Source organism: Mesoplodon bidens (genome assembly GCF_964165515.1).
Source record: "Mesoplodon bidens genome assembly, chromosome: 8".
In the NCBI taxonomy this organism is placed as follows: Eukaryota; Metazoa; Chordata; class Mammalia; order Artiodactyla; family Ziphiidae; genus Mesoplodon; species Mesoplodon bidens.
In genome coordinates, this window is record NC_138165.1 from 78,363,691 (window position 1) to 78,385,434 (window position 21,744).

The 21,744-nt window shown below is 42.1% G+C and overlaps 1 protein-coding gene across 5 annotated transcripts in view; it reads left to right on the plus strand.

Moving 5' to 3' along the window:
* SPATS2L (spermatogenesis associated serine rich 2 like) overlaps positions 1–20,651 on the plus strand; it is a 175,506-nt gene extending 154,855 nt beyond the window's left edge. For all 5 annotated transcript variants that reach the window (XM_081242436.1, XM_081242439.1, XM_081242435.1 and 2 more), the window contains 5 exons: positions 4,644–4,702; positions 11,002–11,111; positions 13,988–14,090; positions 16,745–16,965; positions 19,753–20,651. In XM_081242436.1, coding sequence (XP_081098562.1) covers positions 4,644–4,702; positions 11,002–11,111; positions 13,988–14,090; positions 16,745–16,965; positions 19,753–20,148 — 889 coding nt within the window. In that variant the 3' untranslated portion in view covers positions 20,149–20,651. The remainder of the gene's footprint in view (positions 1–4,643; positions 4,703–11,001; positions 11,112–13,987; positions 14,091–16,744; positions 16,966–19,752) is intronic.
* Positions 20,652–21,744: the final 1,093 nt, after the last annotated feature.

Genomic DNA, 21,744 nt, shown 5'->3' on the forward strand with positions numbered 1-21,744 from the left:
TTGGGGTCTCTAAGAAGATTCAGTGGGACTTGTAAATGGCACTGAGGAAGTGACTCAGGAAGCTGGGTGTGGCCCCCAGCACTGCGGGCATTTAGAAGGTGTGAGACACAGGGAATTAATTCCCTGGCGGTCCAGTGGTTAGGACTCTGCACTCTCACTGCCGAGGGCACAGGTTCGATCCTTGGTCGGGGAACTAAGATCTCGCAGGCCCCACGGTGCGGCCCAAAAAGGTGTTAGACGCGGCCTTTCATCTTGGACATTCCTTTGGTCTGGCTCTCAGCTTGCTGTGATGCTGGTTCCTCACTGTCTGACAGCCTGCCAGAGGACCGGCCGGCTTCCGCTACTTCATTCTCTTCATCTTCCACATCCTCTTCCCTTAGTATTCCCTTCCACAAGCCTGCTGCCTTGAAAGGAAAAAAAAAAAAAAATCCAGCGAAACTCTGAGGTGCACCTTATTGAGATTCTCATGGGAGGTCCTGGGGCACGGCCTCGAGCTAGCACCTTGATGCTGGTTTGCATCCAGTTCATGGGTTCTGAGCAGGGTCCTGACTCAGCAGAGATCCCTTGGATTGCTTTTATGCATGAGTTTTGAAAGCAATCATACATAGCGGTGCTTGAATTACTAAGATGCTTGAGGACAGTCTTTTGCTGAAATACCCAGAGGAATGGAAGCATGGTTTGATGCCGACTTCAGAGGCTTTTCACATCCTCCAGTGGGCATTAAGCAGATTAACAATTTATTGTGTATAGCCTTCATCCCTCCTGTTGCTAGCCCAGGAGGCCTAAACTAACCATTGTGTGAATATCCACAATGTTTAATGTGTTAGACCTGGGGATACGGATTGCACCCCAAATATCCATCTTGTAAACTCTCTGGGCACATGATTATATTAACAAGTTTAATCAACAAAAATGCACTATAATCTTGTAGCTGGTAAAGAAATGAGCAAAGGCCCCTTCCTACACCATGCTCTCATCCAGCACACACACAGGCTGCAGGGTCCGTGGCCTTGTTTGGGGACTGAGGGCGTGGGGACTACATGAGGCTGTCTTGGCACTGTCACTGCGGTCCACCCCCTCCTGCCCCCTGAAGTCTAAAGGTACCCCATCTTGTATCGCGTGCAGGTATTTGCTTTGGTTGTGCACCTTGCATGCTCTCAAATCCTGGAGACTCTACTTACAGCCTTCTGGTTGATGGAGGGTGGGCAATTCTAATTTCTTCCTCCTGCCATCATCATTTTCTTCCCTCTCCATCTGTTTTATGCTATTTCCCCAGCAAGTTCGGCAGGTCCTCTCACCCTCTTCCTCTCAGCTCACCCAAAAGAATGGAGGCTCCACAAGGATGGCAGGAATCTTTTTTTTTTTTTTTTATCCACAGCTGTATTCCCAGCTCCACCCTCGCCTGGCATGTGGCAGGCACTCAGCAAATGTTTGTCCAGTGGATGAATGTTTTGTCAGTCTCTCCAGAGACTGGAGTCTTCTAGTGCTCTTTGTGACATATTCTGTACCGTCACCCCACACTTGTGCAAGCCGGCTTCACTTCGTTGATTAAGAGAATGGAGCAAGTCTCACCTGACCTGTAGCCCATAAGTCAGCGGAGTCCCAGCCCCTTGGACTCCCGTTTCATGCCCGCTGGAAGTCAAAAGACCTCTCTAAGATTTGTGCCAGTTCAGGGATGCGGGTGAGGCCCGACATTCTCAATGCTCACTCTGCCTTCAGGCTGTTGCTCTTCCCATTTCTCAGCCCTGCACTGACCCAGACGTGAAACCCAGCCACTTCCTCTGTGTGTGTGTGTGTGTGTGTGTGTGCGCGCGCACGCGCGCGCACCCACACACGTTCAGACCATTCACACCAAGCGTGGTGAAGGTCTGGACATCCCAAGCAAGGCTCACATCACACACCTTACAGTGGATACCTCACAGTAGCATATGTGGTCCTCCTGCTTCTGGAAGCTCCTTTGCTCACCCCACTACTGGTGATTTCTCCCCACCTCTTCACCCTACACAGCTCCCAGCGTTCTGGCTGACTCTCTCTCTTTTCACCTCCTTTTCTATAGGGAATAAACATTCAGAACATTGTCTCAGGTAGAATAGCTTAGCCGTGTTGTTATAATTTGGGCTCCTGACTCCAAATCTCTAGGTTCTCACCTTATCTCCCTACCAGCTTATCCATTAGCCTTGTTTTTCGAAACTAACATAGAACTGCCCTCTCCAATCGCTTGTGGCTACATTTGTGAACTTCACAGGAAGGCTAAGTATACCTCATAATCACAGGAGCACAAGCCTATTGACTTCACTCAGCATTTCGTACAATTAACGAATATGTGCTGGTTTATGAATAGATGATGTCCGGAAAGAAACACAAGAAGCTGGTGACGTTGGAGACCTCCAGGGAGGAGGACTGAGTAAACTGAGACAGAGTTTGGATAAAGACTTCCTTCTCGCTGTGCACCTTTCTGTATCGTGTATTTCCTGTGCTTAAAACACACTGACATCATATGTGTTTAATGTCAATAAATAAGGTACAATTCTCTTGATACGCTAGTTACACCAAAGTGGTTATAGCCAGTGACCTAAAGCCACATGCGTCATGGGGAGAGGTGATGTCTATGCTTGATGGATTAGGCTTCGAGCCCAGTTCTGGAGAATTTGCCGTTCCTTGTTCACGTCAGCTCTTTCCATGAGGATTTCCTGGTTGGAAAGCGCCAAGCTCTTCAACACACAGTCCTTACTCTCCAAGTGTTTAGTTTACATCATTTGGATGAGGAGACCCAAACTCCTAGAGATACATCCCAGGAGCCACTTCGTACCTTGACAAATGCTACAAAATATTTCCTCTTAAGGGGAAATAGATTTTCAACACACTTTAAATTTTAAGAATACATCTGATGGAGAAAAAAATGTACACCTGTTGGAACAATCTGAGTAGTAATAAATAAGGATGTTTTAAGGATAATAATTGCAGTGTATTGAAGCACATTAAATATGAGTTCACAATTAAACTATACAAACAAGCAAAAAAAAAAATCTCATTGGTTACTTTTGGAGGAGCCAACTATCATTTTGAAAACTGATAAATAAAAAGAGAGAACCAAGCATTTACCCTGCCTATGCAAACTGTACTTCATGATAACCAAATAGTTGATAAAGGAAAATTTCTCTTTATGGAAGTTTTCAGTAACTAAACCAAGGAGTGAGAGAATTTGAATATTCTCATTTCTCAAACCCTCTTGATCTAGGCAGTGATCACCAATAGCTGCTAATATCATAAAAAATAGAGAGGTTCTTTGTATTTCCTGTACATTTATTTTGAGATGTATAAAGTTGAGTACCTTCAGGTTTAATTTTTTTTCAGGAGGAGTATTTATAAGTGTGTCCTGTCATGTGTCTGCTGATGGAAGTACATAACATAATTTCTCCTGAAATAAAAAACAAATATGAATTTAATCAGATTTCTGTATCTCATAACAAATTTATAGAAAATATAAAGGAATGGGTTAAATAATACCATGGCCATGGAGTCAGCAAAATTCAGACCTTGGACAACTCTACAGGACCTGGTTTCTTTAACAAAGGAATTGCAAGGGAGGAAAAAGAAGAAAGAGAGATGGGAGGGAATGTATAGATTAAAACAGATTTAAGAGACAGTCAACAAATTGTCACGAACAGACCTTATTTAGATCCTGGTTCAAACAAACTGTTTAAAAAAAATGTATGGGGCAATTAGGAAATTTTGAATATTGAGTAGATATCTGATAACATTAAATTATTGTTCATGTTTTTAGGTATTACAGTAATACTATGGTTATATTCCCCAAAAGTCCTTATCTTTGAGATACCTATATTGAAATATTATGGTTGAAATGAAAATTTTAAAAATCTGGTATCTGTGCTTATTTACACATAAAAATCTGTGAAAGGATACATAAGGGGTTTGTGATGATGTGTTGATACTGCAAGGGGAGCGAAGAGTCAGGATGGGAGAGAAATGAACTTTTGGACAGAAAATTATTACTTTTGCAGGTAATACCTTTTCAAAGGACTAGCCAAAAATATATTAAATATAATGGAAAAAAGTTAATTTAACCTTGCAAGGCTTATTTGGGGGAATGAGAAGGCATAGACTCATTATAGAGCATGTGGATGGATTGACCCAGAACCATATTTCTCAAAGTGGGTCCTAGGACCCTCTGCGTCAGCATTGGGCCCACCTCTCTCCCTCCCCGCCCAAATCTGGGAGAGTGAAGCACAGAGACATTTGAGAATTACAGGCCTTGATAACCTGAGTGCCACCTTTTAAATACTTATTATATTGTTTTGGAACTTCAAAAATTCATAGGGCAAAAATACTCCCAAATTGAAATTCAAAGCAGTGCAATTCTGAAAGTCTGAAAAGGCTTTTTTTTTAGTTTTGCTGACAATGATTTAATCAGCAGATGTCACTATGTAACTCTGGGAGCATCCCTTCCATGTTGCCTCATTTTTGGAAAGGCAGAGTCTGCTGCTGGCAATGTAACATAGAAATATTTATGGTAATCTTGTATTTTGTTTAATGAAAATAATTTTTCTTTTACTTCCAGTGCTTATTAAAAGTTTATCTTTGATTAAGCATTCTTTGCTTTTGTTTTTGTTTTTTTCCCCCAGCATCATTGACAAAGAAGTTTCATTAATGGCAGAAATGGATAAAGTTAAAGAAGAAGCCAGTAAGTAGACACATGGTTGTTTGATTAGGAGTCTCCCAATCAGAAGTAATCCATAGGTCAGATTGACAATGATACAGATTCTGAGTGGGGTCCAACAGGATGGAGTAGTAGCACCCACTGAGCGGAGGGCAGAATAGGCATGCAGCAAAGAATAGGTGTCAGTTGAGTTTATTTAAAGTCCAGGGAGACTTTTGTGCCTATAGAGGACTACTTATAGTTAATTGGGTTTAAAATGACATTGAATATAGTATTAAATTTTAAAACATAAGTTTTTATGCCTTCGCAACTTACAAATCTTGCTATACTACTTATACAATCCTTTTCACTTGTTCTTTCAACTGACTCAAGTTTACCAAATTAAGTTCCCCTAAAAAATGTGTTCTATTTGAAGGTTACTTCAATTCCCCTTAACATTTTGAATTACGTTTGTAAATTTAATATATCTTATTTTTTTCAAGCACTTCGGATACCTGACAAGGCAAACTCACAAACCTAACCAGCAAAGTATTCCAAGCTCTTAAGCAACTCTTATAAGATTAATAATTCAAACTTAGAGATGTATTAAATGAAGTTCTCTTAAAACACTCCAATTCTGTTTACAAACTCAGCCAAATTCGCTAACACCTGCCAACTTAACACCTCAGAAGAAAATCAGTTACGTGTTTGAAATCACAAGTGAGATTGCGTAATATACAGAATACTCTATATTTAAATAATGAACACACACAGACAATCTTGATCATTGCAAAACTTTTTCTGAATTTAACACAAAATATTAGTACTCTGGGTTTGATTTATTTTACTATTTTTATACCTATTTCTAAACCTTTCCACTGCTGTAAGGTTACCCAACAGCCATTAGGGTGGATTTGCCATCTCAAATAGGCTGAGGTTCATGGGTTGGAAATTTCAACTGAGACAAGATTGCTCAGTCAGATTCAACGCAAGCGTACATGCTGATCCCTCTTTTATTTTTAAATTCATTTGCTATGTTAATGGGAGCCCTAAGAACATTTTTTTTTCTTTTTTTTTCCCCTAAGACCATATTTTTCGGCTGGGATTTAGTTTTACAATCCATATCTCCTAGGCATTTTAAATTCTTCATCCTTACCCAAATCTTATCTCATAAATTGGATAAATGGCAGTCTGCACCCCCAGTCAGGTTTCAGCAAAATTCCTTTACTTTTGACTTCAGTGCTTTCCTTTTTGTCAGTGAAGGATCAGACCAGATTCTTCATTCTTTTAAAAATATTTTTCTTGCCTGGCCCTTGGCCATAAATGCAGTAGTTATTTTATGGAAAATAGCTATCATTATTTTTGTTAGACGATTTTTCCAAATAATTTTAAACAACATTTTAGAATCTAAAATACAGCAGGTTTTATTAAATAAAACTAAATGTGATCCAGGGTTAAGCTGTGGAATATTTAGATAGTTACACAATTTCTTTGACTGTGAAATTATTTTATTTTATTGAAATTTGTTGATTTCTTCAGTAGCAGCAGATTACCCCATGACTTGGGATCTTCCCTGTTTCTCAGGTACAGCTTATTTTCCCTTTTCAGTTTCATATCCTAATGATAAACATGTAACAGCCAACACGAACACAAATGTTTCTCTAGCACCAAATAGAAAGTTACTGGCACGTCACTTCTCAGAGTTCAACAGAGGGCCTCAGATTTCAAGGGCTCATTCTTCCTTGGGACAGTAGTATTCAGTCCCAAGACCTGTGGAATTTGGGCATCTCTTGAGAGTATCCCCATTTTGAAAACTCATTCAATCAGTAAACATTGACTGTGTGCTTCCTTATGTGCTAAGCACTGGCAGAGAGAGGGACAAACAGCAAACAGATAAATCTGGGACCTGCACACATGGAGCTTTCAGGCTATCTGAAACGGCTAGTTTGGTTGACAGGGTTCCCCTAACTTCAGGAATCGGTCCTGGTTTAGAACTGCCCAGCACCCTGGGGAAACCAATTTGCTTACCTTGGAGGTGAACAGAAATGAAATCGAATCCAGGTTCCACCCATTTACTGGCTGTGTGACATTGAACTATTTTGTGAATTTCTAAAGTCAGGTTCCTAATCAGAAAAGAGGGCATAAGAAGAGTGTCTATATCAAATAGTTATTAGCACAGTGCCCGACACGGTGTGTATAAAAAGAGAAAGGCTCATCTTAGTAGAGAGGTTAGTCCAACCCCTGAGAAAACAGAGGTCAGAGGGGTTCTGCAGCCTCTCTCAGGTGACACACCTATGTCAACTGTAACTCTTCTCCATCGATAGAAAGAACCATTGAATTTCTCCCCACAAAGTGCTGAACTGTCTTTACAACCGCCATTTTGAGCTTCCTTATCTATGGTCTCAAGAGTATTTTCCACGTTTTCCATTTCCTGCACATGATATAAACCATATTTCCCCAATTATAATATAAGCTCCTATATCCCTCATGGCACCTAACACAAAGCTGAGAAGACTGTGGGTACTTCACTGTATTTCTTAAAAAAATTATTGTAATTAATTCAGTATCTACAGGCTGTGGGATCCAATATTAGTGAACGTGAACATAATTGCAACAAGAGGGAGGTATATTCTAGATAAATATATCTCACTTTAATAATAGTATTTGTGGGCTGCCCTGGTGGTGCAGTGGTTAAGAATCCACCTGCCAGTGCAGGGGGACATGGTTGGAGCCCTGGTCTGGGAAGATCCCACATGCCGCGGAGCAACTAAGTCTGTGAGCCACAACTACTGAGCCTGCGCTACAGAGCCCGGGAGCCACAACTACTGAGCCTGTGCGCCACAACTACTGAGCCTGTGCTCTAGAGCCCGTGCACCACAACTACTGAGCCCACGTGCCACAACTACTGAAGCCCATGCACCTAGAGCCCGTGCTCCACAATGAGAGAAGCCACCACGATGAGAAGCCCACACACTGCAAGGAAGAGTAGCGCCTGCTCATCGCAACTAGAGAAGGCCCACGTGAAGCAACGAAGACCCAGTGCAGCCAAAAATAAGATAAATATATAAATTTATTTTTTTTAATTAAAAAAAAATAGTATTTGTAGTTAGGGCTTTTTAGGGTACTATGCTAAACAATTCATATAGGTTATTTCATTCAGTTCCACAATAACCCTGTGAGGGGTATATGATTATTACATTTTACAGATGAAGAAAGTAAGGATGCTGTCGTGCTATGATCTCAAACTCTGCCTGCCCAGGGAATTGGAGGCCTAGGCAGGTGTGTTCTCAGAGTGTCAAATTTACTAGAGATGGGAAGAAAACATTACTTTATATTAACAGGAACATAGATCTATTATGAAGTAAAACGCAAAATTCACAAGAATTTTTAAGGAATTAAAAGGATTTCAAAGAACCTTTGTGCTTGAAGAGCTACTTGGGCCCCAGCTCCTGGCCCCCCACCCCCCAGGATTTCAAGTATACCCTCTGCTAAGACACATTATTCGAGAAGCCCTAAAATTTTCCATGGTTCAAGTAATAAGAGCAAGCTTCTAATGTGTTCCAGAAACTTGAAGGAAATTATAAATCCTACTGAGTGAATGGATTTCAGCATACCAGATACTGTTTATAAAACTACATAAATAATACTAATCGAGTGTTGAATGCAGTGAAAATCTAAAGCCATATGGGACTGTCTCCCTCTACAAATTTCCAAAAGGATGGTGCTTTCAAAACATACCTATTATTCTATTTTAAATTATAAGATCAATGAATTTTAGGAACTGATCTGTTTCAGTCTTGCTTTCTGTTTCTGTGATTGATGCTTTTGAGGTGAAAATGTTGGCTTCCCCCCAGAGAATATTGGCTTTGGATCTCAAGTTTTAGGACTTTTTCATAATGAAAGTCTTTGAAATGTTAATGAGACTATATGTAAAACTCATCCCAACACTTGCTGATGCAAAGTATTCATTCCCATGCACATTTGCATGAGTGTAACTCAGAATTTATTGGTGATCTTGCACCTGCATTTCTATTTTAGGGCCCATTTATATCTATTTCTACAAAATCTTTTGTTTGGTATGAATGCCCAAGTTCTACTTAATCAAAAAGAACAATTATCCCTAATTGTCACCAGTCCCACAAATGATCTGTTAAGAAAAGTCAGATCTGTTTATCCATGTAGTCACTCAGGGTCTGTTGACCCCTTTACTAGCTGCTCATCAAAGCTGGGCCCTCAGCATTCTTATTTATCTTACTTTGCAAGAGGAAAGTACCTCATTTCATCTTCCTACTCAAGAATCATTTTCTTATTCTCCAGGCTTTAGTCCCATCCACATGTTGAATTATAATGGGAAATAAATAATCAGTCAAAGGTATGAGTCCTAGATATTCTCAAGTGGCCCCTGTAGAAAAGGAACTTCTGCCTTTCTTTGCATATTCCTTTTAAGTAATGCATTGATTCATTCTTTGCATATTCATTTTAAGTAATGCACTGATCCATTCGTTGGAATCCTTCATTCAGCAAACATATTGGGCACCCACTGTGTACCAGGCCCTAGGTATCCTGGACACAAAGAACTAAATGTGCAGTTTTTGCCAGGACTAGAGATGCCTGCTCTAGCCAGAAGTAACAATATTTTAAGAGCAACCAGAAATCCAGCTTTTGAATGGAATCACTTAACTTTCAAGTGTGGGTGATTTATTTGTAAAAGTAATGTGTGGACCAAACAAAATATATGTACCCTGTCACTGAAAGTGATAGCTGGCTACCTTTTTGTGACCTCTGGTCTGACTGGGTAACCTGGGACATCACTCAGTAATACATTTTCTATGTTCAGATGAAAATTCCTTTCACTCCCATCATCAGGACAAGTTTTTCACTAGCTTCTCTGTACTCTGAAATGCTACCAGGCACAATTCAGTCTCTTCCCAGCTACCTGGAATTGTAAATGGGAGGCAGGGGGCGTCCCGGTAAATAATCAAAGCATGATTAGAGTAGTTTGGCAGATGGTTAGGCTTTATGAGTTATAGATTAGTTATTTTATTGACATCTCAACATTGGTATCAGCATAAAAAGATATTTCTCATCCTGTCTGAGGAATGGATTATGGTTTGCAGGAAATCTTAACTTTCGATTGATTCTGAACTTCTTTTGGGGCTTTTGAAGCAACTATTTTTGACATTTATAAATTAAGAACTCTTAAAATCAGAAAGCACCTTGTTTGGGCATTGTGCTGTGAATCTGGGCATTGTGCTGTGAATCTGGTCTAATAAAGCAGTTGACCCTTGTTCAGCCAAGAATGGAATGTGAATTCCATGTGCATATCATATTAGTTAGGTGGACTTTTCTTTTGTTATCACTCAAAATCTTTGTCCAAAAGAAATGAAGACAATTCATATGTGACTGGAATGAGAGAACTACAAATCTTCTCTATTATAAAATCAAACTTCTTGTTTAAATCTCACCCAATGTATTTGTATTCATTGCCTTTGAGCTCCATGGTCTTTTGGGAAACACACACACACACACACACACAGACAATTAACCTGTGGGCTCCTACATCTACTTGAACCTTTAGTAGTTCATCTGACAGGTGTGTGAAATGTGATGCCGAGAATTCCCTTGTGACTTCGCTGCATGTGCAGATGCTAAAGAGTGCACATGAATTCAGCTTAAGCAAGCTTTGACTCACCCTTGAAATTTTTCCATTGTGGACACTTATAACAAAAACTCTGGTTTGCAACTTCTCTCTGGTTGCAAAATGGAAACATATCTGCAGAGTAGCAAAAGCAGAGGCATTTTTTAGCTCACAAAAAGCTAATAAAGGAAAACTTTTAGGTCAACTTTCAATAACACAGCTAGTTGCCCTAAATGAATATGTGTTAAAGTTCAGAGGGTCTGATGTTGTTAGAATTTAATAGTACAGCACCTACAGAATAATGGTTTTTGCTTAGTGGACTCACTGTCTTTGCATTATCATTCAGATAGGATTTTAATGTTTTTTTTTTTTCTTCTTGGAGATAGTTGTTCTGAGTAATGCACAAATCTGAAAGTCCAAACTAAGTAAGTGAGATCAGATGCCAGTGGGGAAAATGAAGAAGATTGTGGGTGTACAGTGAATCAGAAAGGACCGTGTTTGGTTTGGGGCTTGGTGAATAAAGACATAAGGAAATGAGTGGTTGGTGATGAGCACCAAGGGCCAACCCAGCTTAGTGACCAACTCAGAAAACAGCCATGGCCCAACAAAGCGATCAGTCTGCGGAGAGAGAACCGATCCAAGAAATTAGGTCGTTGAATATGTTTACATCTTTGGCCTTAATGTATTATTCCTTCTTATCTGGCAGTGGAAATCCTGACTGCTCGTCAAAAGAAAGCAGAAGAACTAAAGAGACTTACTGATCTAGCCAGTCAGATGGCAGAGATGCAGCTGGCCGAACTCAGGGCAGAAATTAAGGTCAGTTCTAAAATATCACAGCCTGAACCCTGAGCCCATTATGTCTGTTCTGCATCCATAGAGTGCTGCTCTCTGAAGATGTAACATCAGACACCCAGCTGTCTTTCACAGGGTTGAAATCGAGAATACAGAAGGGTTAAAGAACCACCTTATCACTATATTTATGTATACTATGTGTTGAAGGGCTATATCATTACAGAGGAGAGGTACAAGCTATTTTTTTAGCCAGTGGAACTGACCCAAATAAAATGTATTCAACCATAACTTATAGCTGGGAAGGGGAACATTATTTTCACCATATGTAATTTATGCATATGTATATAAACACACACACATGTGAACACACACTAAGTATGAACTTAGTATAACAGTAAGGATTCTAAAGAATGTACAATATGTGGAGACTTCTTTCCTATATCCTTTTCTAGCTTACTTGCCCTTTTATTAAGAATACCACCCACGAATACGTATTTAGTGGACTTCTTCAGTTGCACGCAACAGAAGCTGATCCTGGCTAACCTCAAGAACAAGTAGAATTGGAAAGGATATGAGGGTAGCTCACCAAAGCAGAGTGTGCTCTGAAGACTCCAGATTATAACTGGGCAGAAATGTTGGCAGTAGTAATTACCAGACACTCTTCAGGGCACCATCAGAGTGAGTGACCTCCAGCTGTCATCACCCCTTGGGCCGCCCCACTGGATTCAAATCCCAAACAGAGAGATTCTGATTGGCCTCCACTTGGGTCACATCCACCATTTGGCCAAGAGAGGTCTTGATTGAAAGACCCACCAACGCTGTGAATCTTGGAAACTGCATTGGGGTACAGTTACCAGAAGGAGAAATTGTTACCAGAAAGGCAAAAACAAGTATCTACAACGAAATAGGAAGTTACACTTTATAAATTTTCCCTTATCCTCATTTTCCCCAATACAGTAAACATACACACATGCACACGCACTCCAGCTTCTGACCGACTTTTAGGGAACTAGTGTACTTTGAAGTCATATTTGTTGCCAGCTTTATAAGTAGGATTGTCTGCTCATCCCAGCATAACCACTGGTTGGGTATGGTAGAAAGTGGCAAGTGACTTTGGTCCCATCCATCCTGGTTAGGCGTAAAAGAGCGCCCCACGGGGATGAGGATTTCCCCTGAAGGTTCTGAGAAGTTCTATAGGTCTTTCCCTTCTCACCTGCTCTCCTGGTCTTTGTTTCCTCCAACCCAGTCAATTGCAGTGGCCTCCTGACTAGTCTTTCTGCATCCACTGTCTCCCTCCAGCCTGGTCATTCACGCTGAGACCAGAGTTATTAGAGCAGGTCTGGTCTCCCCCACTATGGTCTCCTCTTCCCTTCAAAATAAAATCCACCACTGGACTCCAGTATATATTTATTATGGCCAGTGCTAATTAGTTTCAGTAGAACAAAACCCTTCGTCTTGTGGACACAGATGCACTTCTAATGTCACAGATGTTCCCTGGTCCCAAAGGAGATTAGAATGGAGAATGGGGCTGGTTGGCAGAACCCATCTTGATACCCAGAAGAACATCCTGGAAAGCAAAACAAACAAACAGACACTTGTTTTGATAACTATGAAGTTGCCAGCTTCCTGGTCAACTGAAATCCACTCATCTTCCAAGTTTCACTTCTACCTATCAAAACCCCACTCATTGTAAAATGGTTGATAGCACAGGCTTTGGAGTGCAACAGTCCTGCTCTTGCAACCTTGGATAAATTATATATTCTCTTAGCTTCTTAGAGCCTCGATTCCCCCTTTGTAAATTACAGTTAATGATAGTACTGGGCTTCCCTGGTGGCGCAGTGGTTGAGAGTCCACCTGCCGATGCAGGGGACACGGATTCGTGCCCCGGTCCGGGAAGATCCCACATGCCGTGGAGCGGCTGGGCCCGTGAGCCATGGCCGCTGAGCCTGCGCATCCAGAGCCTGTGCTCCACAACGGGAGAGGCCACAACGGTGACAGGCCCGTGTACTGTAAAAAAAAAAAGAAAAAAAAAATGATAGTACTGATTTCATAATAATGTGATCAGCTGAAAATGAGATTAACTGTTAAGAATTTGGCCCATGTCTGGTAAGTGTTCAATATTTTTTTAATGTTCCAGCTCAAGTGCTTCCTCTTACATAACTCTTTACCCATTCCCCTCAGTAGGAAATAATTTCTTCCTCTTTCATATTCTTAAAGCACCTACTACATTCTACGTTACATTGTATTTTGTGGTATCTGTCTCTCTTGCCATGTGGTAAACTCCCTGGTAGATCACAGAGGGACTGACTCATAGTTATTTCTGTATTGCTCACTCTGTCATCTACACATACATCTTAATTTTAAATGAACTGAAAAGTAATCTCTTTCCCACTTCCTTTAACAGCACTTGAAATTCGACATTTCAAGATAATGGTTTCTAGTTATCGATACTGAAGGCTTTTTGGACTTCCTGGCACCCTATTAAAATGGAGACGGACGTCTAGGAAGGATGACATGCTTTCTCATGAGGGGTGATACCTTAGGAGGCCATTGGCCAGATTAGGAAGACTGCCAGAAGGCAATCCCGTAACTTACAATAGGACAGGAAGTGCTAGAAGGAGGGCGTGGGGTGCTAAAAGGTTTTTAAGTAGATGAGTCCAGACACACATTTTGCCTGTATAGACAGGACCCACACGTGTTTCCCAGAAGAAGGAGGTGATCGTGCTCCAGGCAGGTCAAAACCAAGCCTGCTTTAACAGAGCCTCCCAGTGACAGAGCTGGCATGCTTCCCCACCTGGGGATGCTTCCACGTCATCAGTGGTGGCGGGAGACCAGAGAATGGATCTGCAGCATGCCTCAGTCATTTCTGTAATCATGGCGCTCCTGTCTCTTCCCTACAGCACTTTGTCAGCGAGCGTAAATATGATGAAGAGCTTGGGAAAGCTGCCCGGTTCTCCTGTGACATTGAACAGCTAAAGGCCCAAATCATGCTCTGTGGAGAAAGTGAGTTTTGCATACTTGCTAAATAATTCTGTGTGCATATAAGCCTGGTGCTATTTGGAGTTGGTATCAGAAATGTCAGGTGTGCGGTCCCCCACAGGGCTAAAGTGAGGTCTAAAGAGATTTAATGATCTAAGGTCATGACACAAGTCGCTAAAAATGTCAAGATCCGAACTTCGAGTCTTCAAATGCCACTGCCCATCAGTAAATCCCCAGGATTTATTAAGCGGAACAGAACAGGTCATCTAGTTTATACCTTTCGCAAACTTTTCTTAAGCACTGCCAGATCAACTGCCTCTCTGATTTCAAACAGCCTGGTTCTATAGAGACCTGTTACAGGGAGAGGGAGTCTCCCTAACGAGTCTGAGAACAATGGGCTACTGTCGTGAAGGGCCCAGCTGTCGTGTGTGTGCGTGTGTGTGTGTGTGTGTGTGTCACACACGCTGCTCAGCAGTGCCTGACTGAGCCTCTCCCTTAATTAGAGCAGTTAACATGCAACAAAATTGGCTGATCCTTTTTCCCCTGCTCCAGCCCACCCACCAGGGGAGGTGGGAATTAGCACTAAAGTGGCTTCAAGGACGCCACAAGGAGGAAGGAACAACTGGTGAAGGACATGCAATATCTACAGCCTCGTAGTGAGCTGACAAATTGAGATTTGGCTTCACTTTTTTTTTTTCAATGTGGAAATTGCGTTTTTTTCTGAGTATAAAAAATATAAGCTTGATCTAAAAATTACAAACTATATAAAATAGAACATGACATTACTTTTGTGGCTCCATCACACTTTTTATGCACATATAATCTACTGTGTAAATTATATAGTATACTTAATTATACTACATCATTTACTATACTATGCAATATACATATATAGTAAGAGAATTTGTGCTTTTATCATTTCACAATATATGGCTAATACTTCTCCATGTCAATATATTTAACCCATAATTTATTTAAATATAATTGGCACAATCAGTCCCTTGATTGTGGACATTTAGGTTGCTTCCAGTTTTTCACCATTAAAATAACACTGCTGTGAGCATCCTTGCTCACATATCTTTGGCAATTATCCGAATTTTTGACTGCACTTCTTTTAAATTATTATTTTTTATACACTCCCTCCCTTATGAATTTACCCCCACTTGCCATTCTCCACCCCCAGATTTTGCCTCACCTCTAAAAAACCAGACGATCTGATTCACAGTTGGAAATTTAACTGCCCATCCTGGTTTCCACTCCAGCCTGATAATGGGCAAGACCCTGATGCCAAGTGACTCTGCCACCATCTGAGGAGGGGAGGGCGGTGCAGCGTCACCTGCTGTCCTCCAGAGCACTCCAGTGCCACCTAGTGGGAGGAACCGTCCCTTACCAAATCCCAGGTGTCCACATTGGAAGCCAGCCTCCCTTGTTGGAGACAAGAGTCCTTGAAAGGCCCTTTTCTTCTCAGCTTTGTTGAGAGCACATGGAAAGCCCACAGCTACTGAACCGGAAATAGTAATGACCCCTATGAAAGTGAATCTAGTTAGCAAAGAGTCACTAAAATCCCCTCATGATGTTTGGACAGTCCCCGACGTGCCATCACACCTTACCTGTAAAATGAAGGGACTAGAGATACCTCCCTGTCCTTTCCACTTCTAATGTTCTGGGATCCCTACTCACACTCCAAATCCTCAGGAAGAATGCTAGGATTAAGTCTGATCCAACACAGGTAGCAGAGAAAATTGCTTTTAAAAACTGGTGACAATTTTTTAAGATTCAGAGGTCTTGCTGTCCAGACCGGCAGTCAAATTCTGGTGAACTATGAGAGGAAAGTCATGATTATATCCTTAAGTTGATTCCCTCTGGCCCTGATTCAGCATAATCACACAGAAACATCCCATCAAAAACCACCCCTTTCAAAACCAGCGGGAAGGGTGATAATAAAAATTGAACAGACCTGTCCGAGCCCTGCGAGGGATCTGTCTGATTAGCCTGTGTGGACTTTAGCATTGGAATTGTTGCAGATTTGCAGTGGGGCTGTAGAAAATGCAGTTGATAAAAGGCCAGATAATGTAACTCTAATGGAATATAGAAGATTCTTTGGGGCATCTTTTGGGCTGGAAGGCCTGGCCGTAAGGTCAGGGGATATATACCACCCCGGGGTCACAAAATTCCTGACACCTGGCATCACCCCATTCTGAAGCTCTCAAAATATTGTGGCTCTGACCATCCAAGTGTCCGTGTACCTCTAGGTTTTTCTGCATCTCTGCAACACCAACTGGTCTAGGGATATGACAAGATCGGCAAGAACAGGTTGGTAATGGGGAGCCCAAGAGGCAGCGTACCTTTGTGGACAGGGCTGAGAGGGCACTTCGGGGTTTCATTAGCCCTCTTCCCTCGGTGGTTCTTGACCTAAAGCATAATATTAAAGGTGCTCAGATCTGTCTTGTTTCCTACAAATGTCTCCCAACCTGAATGATGATGCTGTTCAGTCTATTCAGTGATTCTCACAGAAGACATTTGTTGGTCTCCAGGCACCTCGGTGCTTTTTCAAACGATATCTTTCTAAAAAAAAAAAAAAAAAAACTTAATGTTTTTATGAAACTTCTGCCAATTTCTCCATCTCCTAATGGGTTACTGAGGCACAGCCCCTAACACCAAGTGCTTTCTTGTTGCAGTTACACATCCAAAGAACAACTATTCCTCAAGAACTCCCTGCAGCTCCCTGCTGCCACTGCTCAACGCTCACGCGACCACCTCTGGGAAACAGAGTAACTTTACCAGAAAATCATCCAATCACAACAAGCCCTCTGAGGGTAAAGCAGCAAACCCCAAAATGGCGAGCAACCTTCCCAGCACCGCTGACAGCTCTCACCAGGCTGTGCCGGCTAATAAGCAGGTAAACTGCTCCAGGGAGGCCACCTTGCCCTGCTTCCAGGAGTCCCGCAGACCCTAATGCATTGCCTGGGCGAGAAACCACTCGTTTGCAGAGGAAGAAAACAGCCACCACTGGTCACACCCAGGCTCCGCCCACCCCCAGCAGCAGCCCGACCTCCAGAGCCTCCATCTGCCTGTCCGGCCTCCCAGAGCTCCCCTGGTCCATCCGGTCCCCATTTCATAGGCGCTGTCCCCTGTGGAGGAAGTGGTCTTCACACACTTGACAGCATCAGCAAAGAGTCCACCTAAATGAGACGGTGCTTCTCATGCCCTGAGTGCCACCCAGGTCCTCGTAACTGGTCCACATGTGGAAGGGACTCACACAGACATGGGAACAAGATTCAGAACCTGGCCACTGACACCATTAGTGAGAAGAAATCTGGCATGTTTTTTATGATCCTTTAACTCCCATTTATGTCTAGTTTTTCTGTAAGAGGCCAAAGTTAGTTCAAACTGCTCTTTCTTCTCTTGGGCTTTCAGTAAAGAGAATACATTTCAAAATGACATTATTAATTCTTATCTACTATGACCCTTAAAAATAGAAGTATCCAGAGGACAGGCTTCTCTCCTTCTGCTTCTCCACTATATCCTTGAGAAGTGATTTCCTCCTTATCATTAGAGAATGACCAAGAAATGGGATTTGATGATTCAGAAGCTGGGAATGCTATAAAGACATTTTTCCTGAGCTCTCAGAAAGAGAGCTTGAATAAAGAGACTTTTTTTTTTTAAGCATTCCAAAATGCTGGTTTTCTAACAAGTGCCCTGTTGGATTTTGTGGTCTTGGTCTTTTAGAATTCTCATTAGTGACTCTGACAGGCATTTCTCTGGCCCCAGATGTCTTCATGAACTTTAAAATAGCACTTGGACAAGGAGTATTTCATACAGTCATAGATTCAAGATCATAATCAAATCTGTTTCACTTGTCTAAATACAGCTTCATAGCTTTTTTTCTTTGCTTATCATTAAACCCCCTGCTAAAATTAAGTCCAAAATTTAGTCTGAATTTCTCTGTCACAATTTTTTTTAAAGTAAAGGGGGCCAGATTAAATGCTGTCCATGTAGATACTTTTTCAGTTCACTGTTTCATCATTTTCAGCAAAGCATTTCAGGCGATGGCCTGTTTAACCTTAAACATATATCTGAGCCTCAGAAGGGCCCTTGTGCTGGGCCCTGTGCTTTAGCGTAAACCCTCATGGCCCTCCCCCAGCCATGGCCCATGGCCCTCCCTACGGAGCGAGACCAAGATGTGACTACCCAGAATCTGCACTCTCCCTTCTGGAAAGTGCTTCAAATACTCGAGTTCCTGGAATTCTATTCCCGGATAGCCCCAAGCCTACTCTCAGGGTCTGTTTGGACTACTTCCCTGGATGCATCACCTTGAGGGCCGAGCTGACCACACTACCAGTTTGCACACCCGTAGGTCCAAAGGGTGATTATTTGTGGAGGTGGAGACGACGCTTAGGTGAGCAGGCTGGAGCGTCCACATTCCTGTGGGCACGGCCCCTCACAATGTGGGATGGAGCCAAAGGTAGGAAGAGAAAATATTCAGACACGTGGTATGTGGGCCTCTGCCTATGTACTCTTGCCCTGGGCCCTGAGTTACTAGGGGCGCGTCTGCCCTAAACCAATACCATCCAGTCACAATGCACAAATTAAGAACTTGATATATTTGTAACTCAAAAAATTACACATTTTAGTAATAGAGGTTTGATTTTCAAAAAAAGGTCTGTGTTCATGTAACAACCTGCTTATGAATCTTGTCTGGAGGGAATATGTGAAGTGAGAATGGCTCCACCACTTTCTAACTGTAGACCTTGGGCAAGTCCCTTAAACTCCTTATCTTCATCGATAAAATGAAGTGCACTACAGAAGCTCTCTTAAAAGGTGATGGCAATGACAAATGAGGTGGCGCAAGGTCAAGTGCCTCGCTTGGTGCCTGGCACACTTAAGCACTACATACCTGTTGGCTGTTATTGACCTCAAGGAGTTCAGACATCTTTCCCTTGTATGAAGACACACAGGCTGGCTAATCCACTGCTTCCTTTTTACTTATCCATCTATGTTCTTGGTTGCTGATTTGTTGAGCATTGCCAGTTTTTCAGTCTGATGCTTCAAAATTCATTAGCTGAGAACTGCAAAAAGTTTAGAAAAAGAACTAATTATCTCTTTGAAAATACACATCACCTCTACATCTCACCAAGATCTACCAGAGACACCTCATCCCTGTATTTACCCAAGATAAGATTTCTGAACTATGGTATTTGTTTTGAAATAAAATAGAAAAGCTGCTTCAGAGATGAAAAATGACAAATAGAATTTTATGTTTTTCTTCATATATGTCATGAGAATTCATATACATAGTCTATAGAGAATGTCCTGGAAATGTTTATGGTAGAGAATCATTGTTTCCCTGCCTCTGTGTTACATTTCATTCTGTTTTATTTCAGTCATTCTTTATGGGGTTTATTTGGCCTGGTTCTGGAATTGTCTCTCTTACACTTCTGTAACCTCTCTTTCAACATCAGTGATTTTATTTTCTTGGAGTTCCATTTACAAGACAGTCCGCTGTTCTTTTAAGCTCGAGGATTCTATCAGCTTGACCTCATTTGCATGTTGTCACATTCTTCTGGGGTGTAAAAAAGCTTACCTGTGACTTAGAGATTTGGTTTCCCTGATGTCTACTGATGTCATCTGAGGTTTGTTGGCATCTAATACTTATCTCTTTTTTTTTTTTTTTTTTTTTTGGTAGAATGGGTCTTCTAGCCAAAGACGAAGATTTAATCCGCAGTATCACAACAACAGGCTAAATGGGTCTGCGAAGCCCCAGGGCAGTGGTAACGAAGCTGATCCGATGGGGAAAGGCAACAACCGCCATGAACACAGAAGACAGCCACACAACGGCTTCCGTCCCAAAAACAAAGGCGGCACCAAAAACCAGGAGGCCTCTTTGGGAACCAAGACCCCCGAGGCCGCAGCCCATCCGGAAAAGCCCCGACGAAGGCAGCACGCTGCAGACAACTCGGAGGCCAGGCCTTTCCGGGGAAACGTCTCCAGGGTTTCACAGTGCAATCTCTGCCCCACGAGAATAGAAGTTTCCACAGATGCCGCGGTTCTCTCCGTCCCAGCTGTGACGTTGGTGGCCTGAGCTAGGAGAGGAAAAAAAAAGCCGTTTTCATTCAGTTTCTGTTCCCTGCCCGAGGTGCTGACCCAATTCGCTGCCAAAAGAGAGTCAATCCGAATATCCAAATCCTGTACGGCTGTGTCATCCTCTCTTAATCATTTTTTCTAATTCTAATAATCAGCTCTAGCTTGCTTCATAACTTTCATGGCTTTGCTTGATCTGTTGGCGCTTTTTCTCATCAAGACTTTGCAGCATTTTAGCCAGGCAGTATTTACTCATTTGTTAGGAAAATCAAGATGTGGCTAAAGATCAGAGGCTCAGTAGCAACCTATGTTGTAGCAGTGATGTCAGTCCATTGATCGTCTTTAGAGAGTTAATGTTGAAAACAAAATTCTTATTGATCAGACAAACTTGATCTGCTGAAGACACGTGCGCTTTTCTAGAGTTTAACATCTGGTGTTTTTCTGAAAAAAATATATATACATATATTGCTTTATTTGAAACAAATTAAAATATGCTGCATTTGACACCTGGCTTGTTTTTTTTTTCCTTTTTAATTTATGCTCACTTTATCATCCAGTGTACTAGGTAGCACTTTCAAGAAAACTTTAGAGACTAGAAGTTGTGGCACAGAGCTCTGAACAATACTGTTTCTCTCGGGACAGGTAACCTTTTGGAAAAAAACAATGCCTGACAATGGCCCTGCCAGTTCGTTACACACATATAGATCGATGTGCACCCCGATCGTCTTAGACGAAACCTTGGTTGCAAGTAATATAAACCTTAGCCTCATTTAAACAATAAACAAAAGGTATTGGTTTAGTGGCTGCAAAGCCCAGTATCAAAGTATGCTTGGGTCCAAATGGATCAGGACTCTAGCTCCTTTCTCCTGGTTATCTCAGCTCTCCCTTTCTCCTTAGGCTGACGTTGTATTCAGAATGGTGGCAAATAGCTGCCTCACTCCTAAGAGTCATGTCCACCCCTACACTGTCCAGAAGAAAAGAGAAGCTCTCCAGGTAGCGTCCACATGGAGCAAGTGTCTTTCTCAAAAGTCCCAGCGAGGGTCTTGCATATCATTGGCCCAGACTGCTGGTAGGCTTGTCCCTCAACCAATCAGCAAATGACATGTGCTAATTAGCATAGACTAATCAGAGCCCACCCCCAAGCTGGGTTGTGGCCGGCTGCCCAGGAGCACAGGGGCTGTGTGCAGCAGGGCTCCTGTTATCTAAGGAAGGGAGAGGGGATACCGGGGGCCCACACCCCAAGGAGCCCCAAGTCCCCTGTCTTGGAGGGCAAGGCAGCTCAGTTTGGCCACTGCTTCCATCGAAATTCCATGTGTCCTACAGATGTGTTGGCCTCTTTCAAGTTCAAATGCTTATTTTCAACTCAAAGTTAACATTTTTTCTGGCAGCCCAGGTTCAGTGGTTCTCTTCCACAGAGCAGCCCCGAGCACCTGAGCCTGCACACCACGCAAGCATCCGTTTCTTCTTTCGCCAGGTGCAGGGAGGATGTTTGCTCTCTCTGGAGAGAAACTTCTGAGGTCTCTGGGTGTACCCAGAGATTTAATAGGAATTTTATTTTATTTTATTTTTGAATTTATTTTATTTTTTTATACAGCAG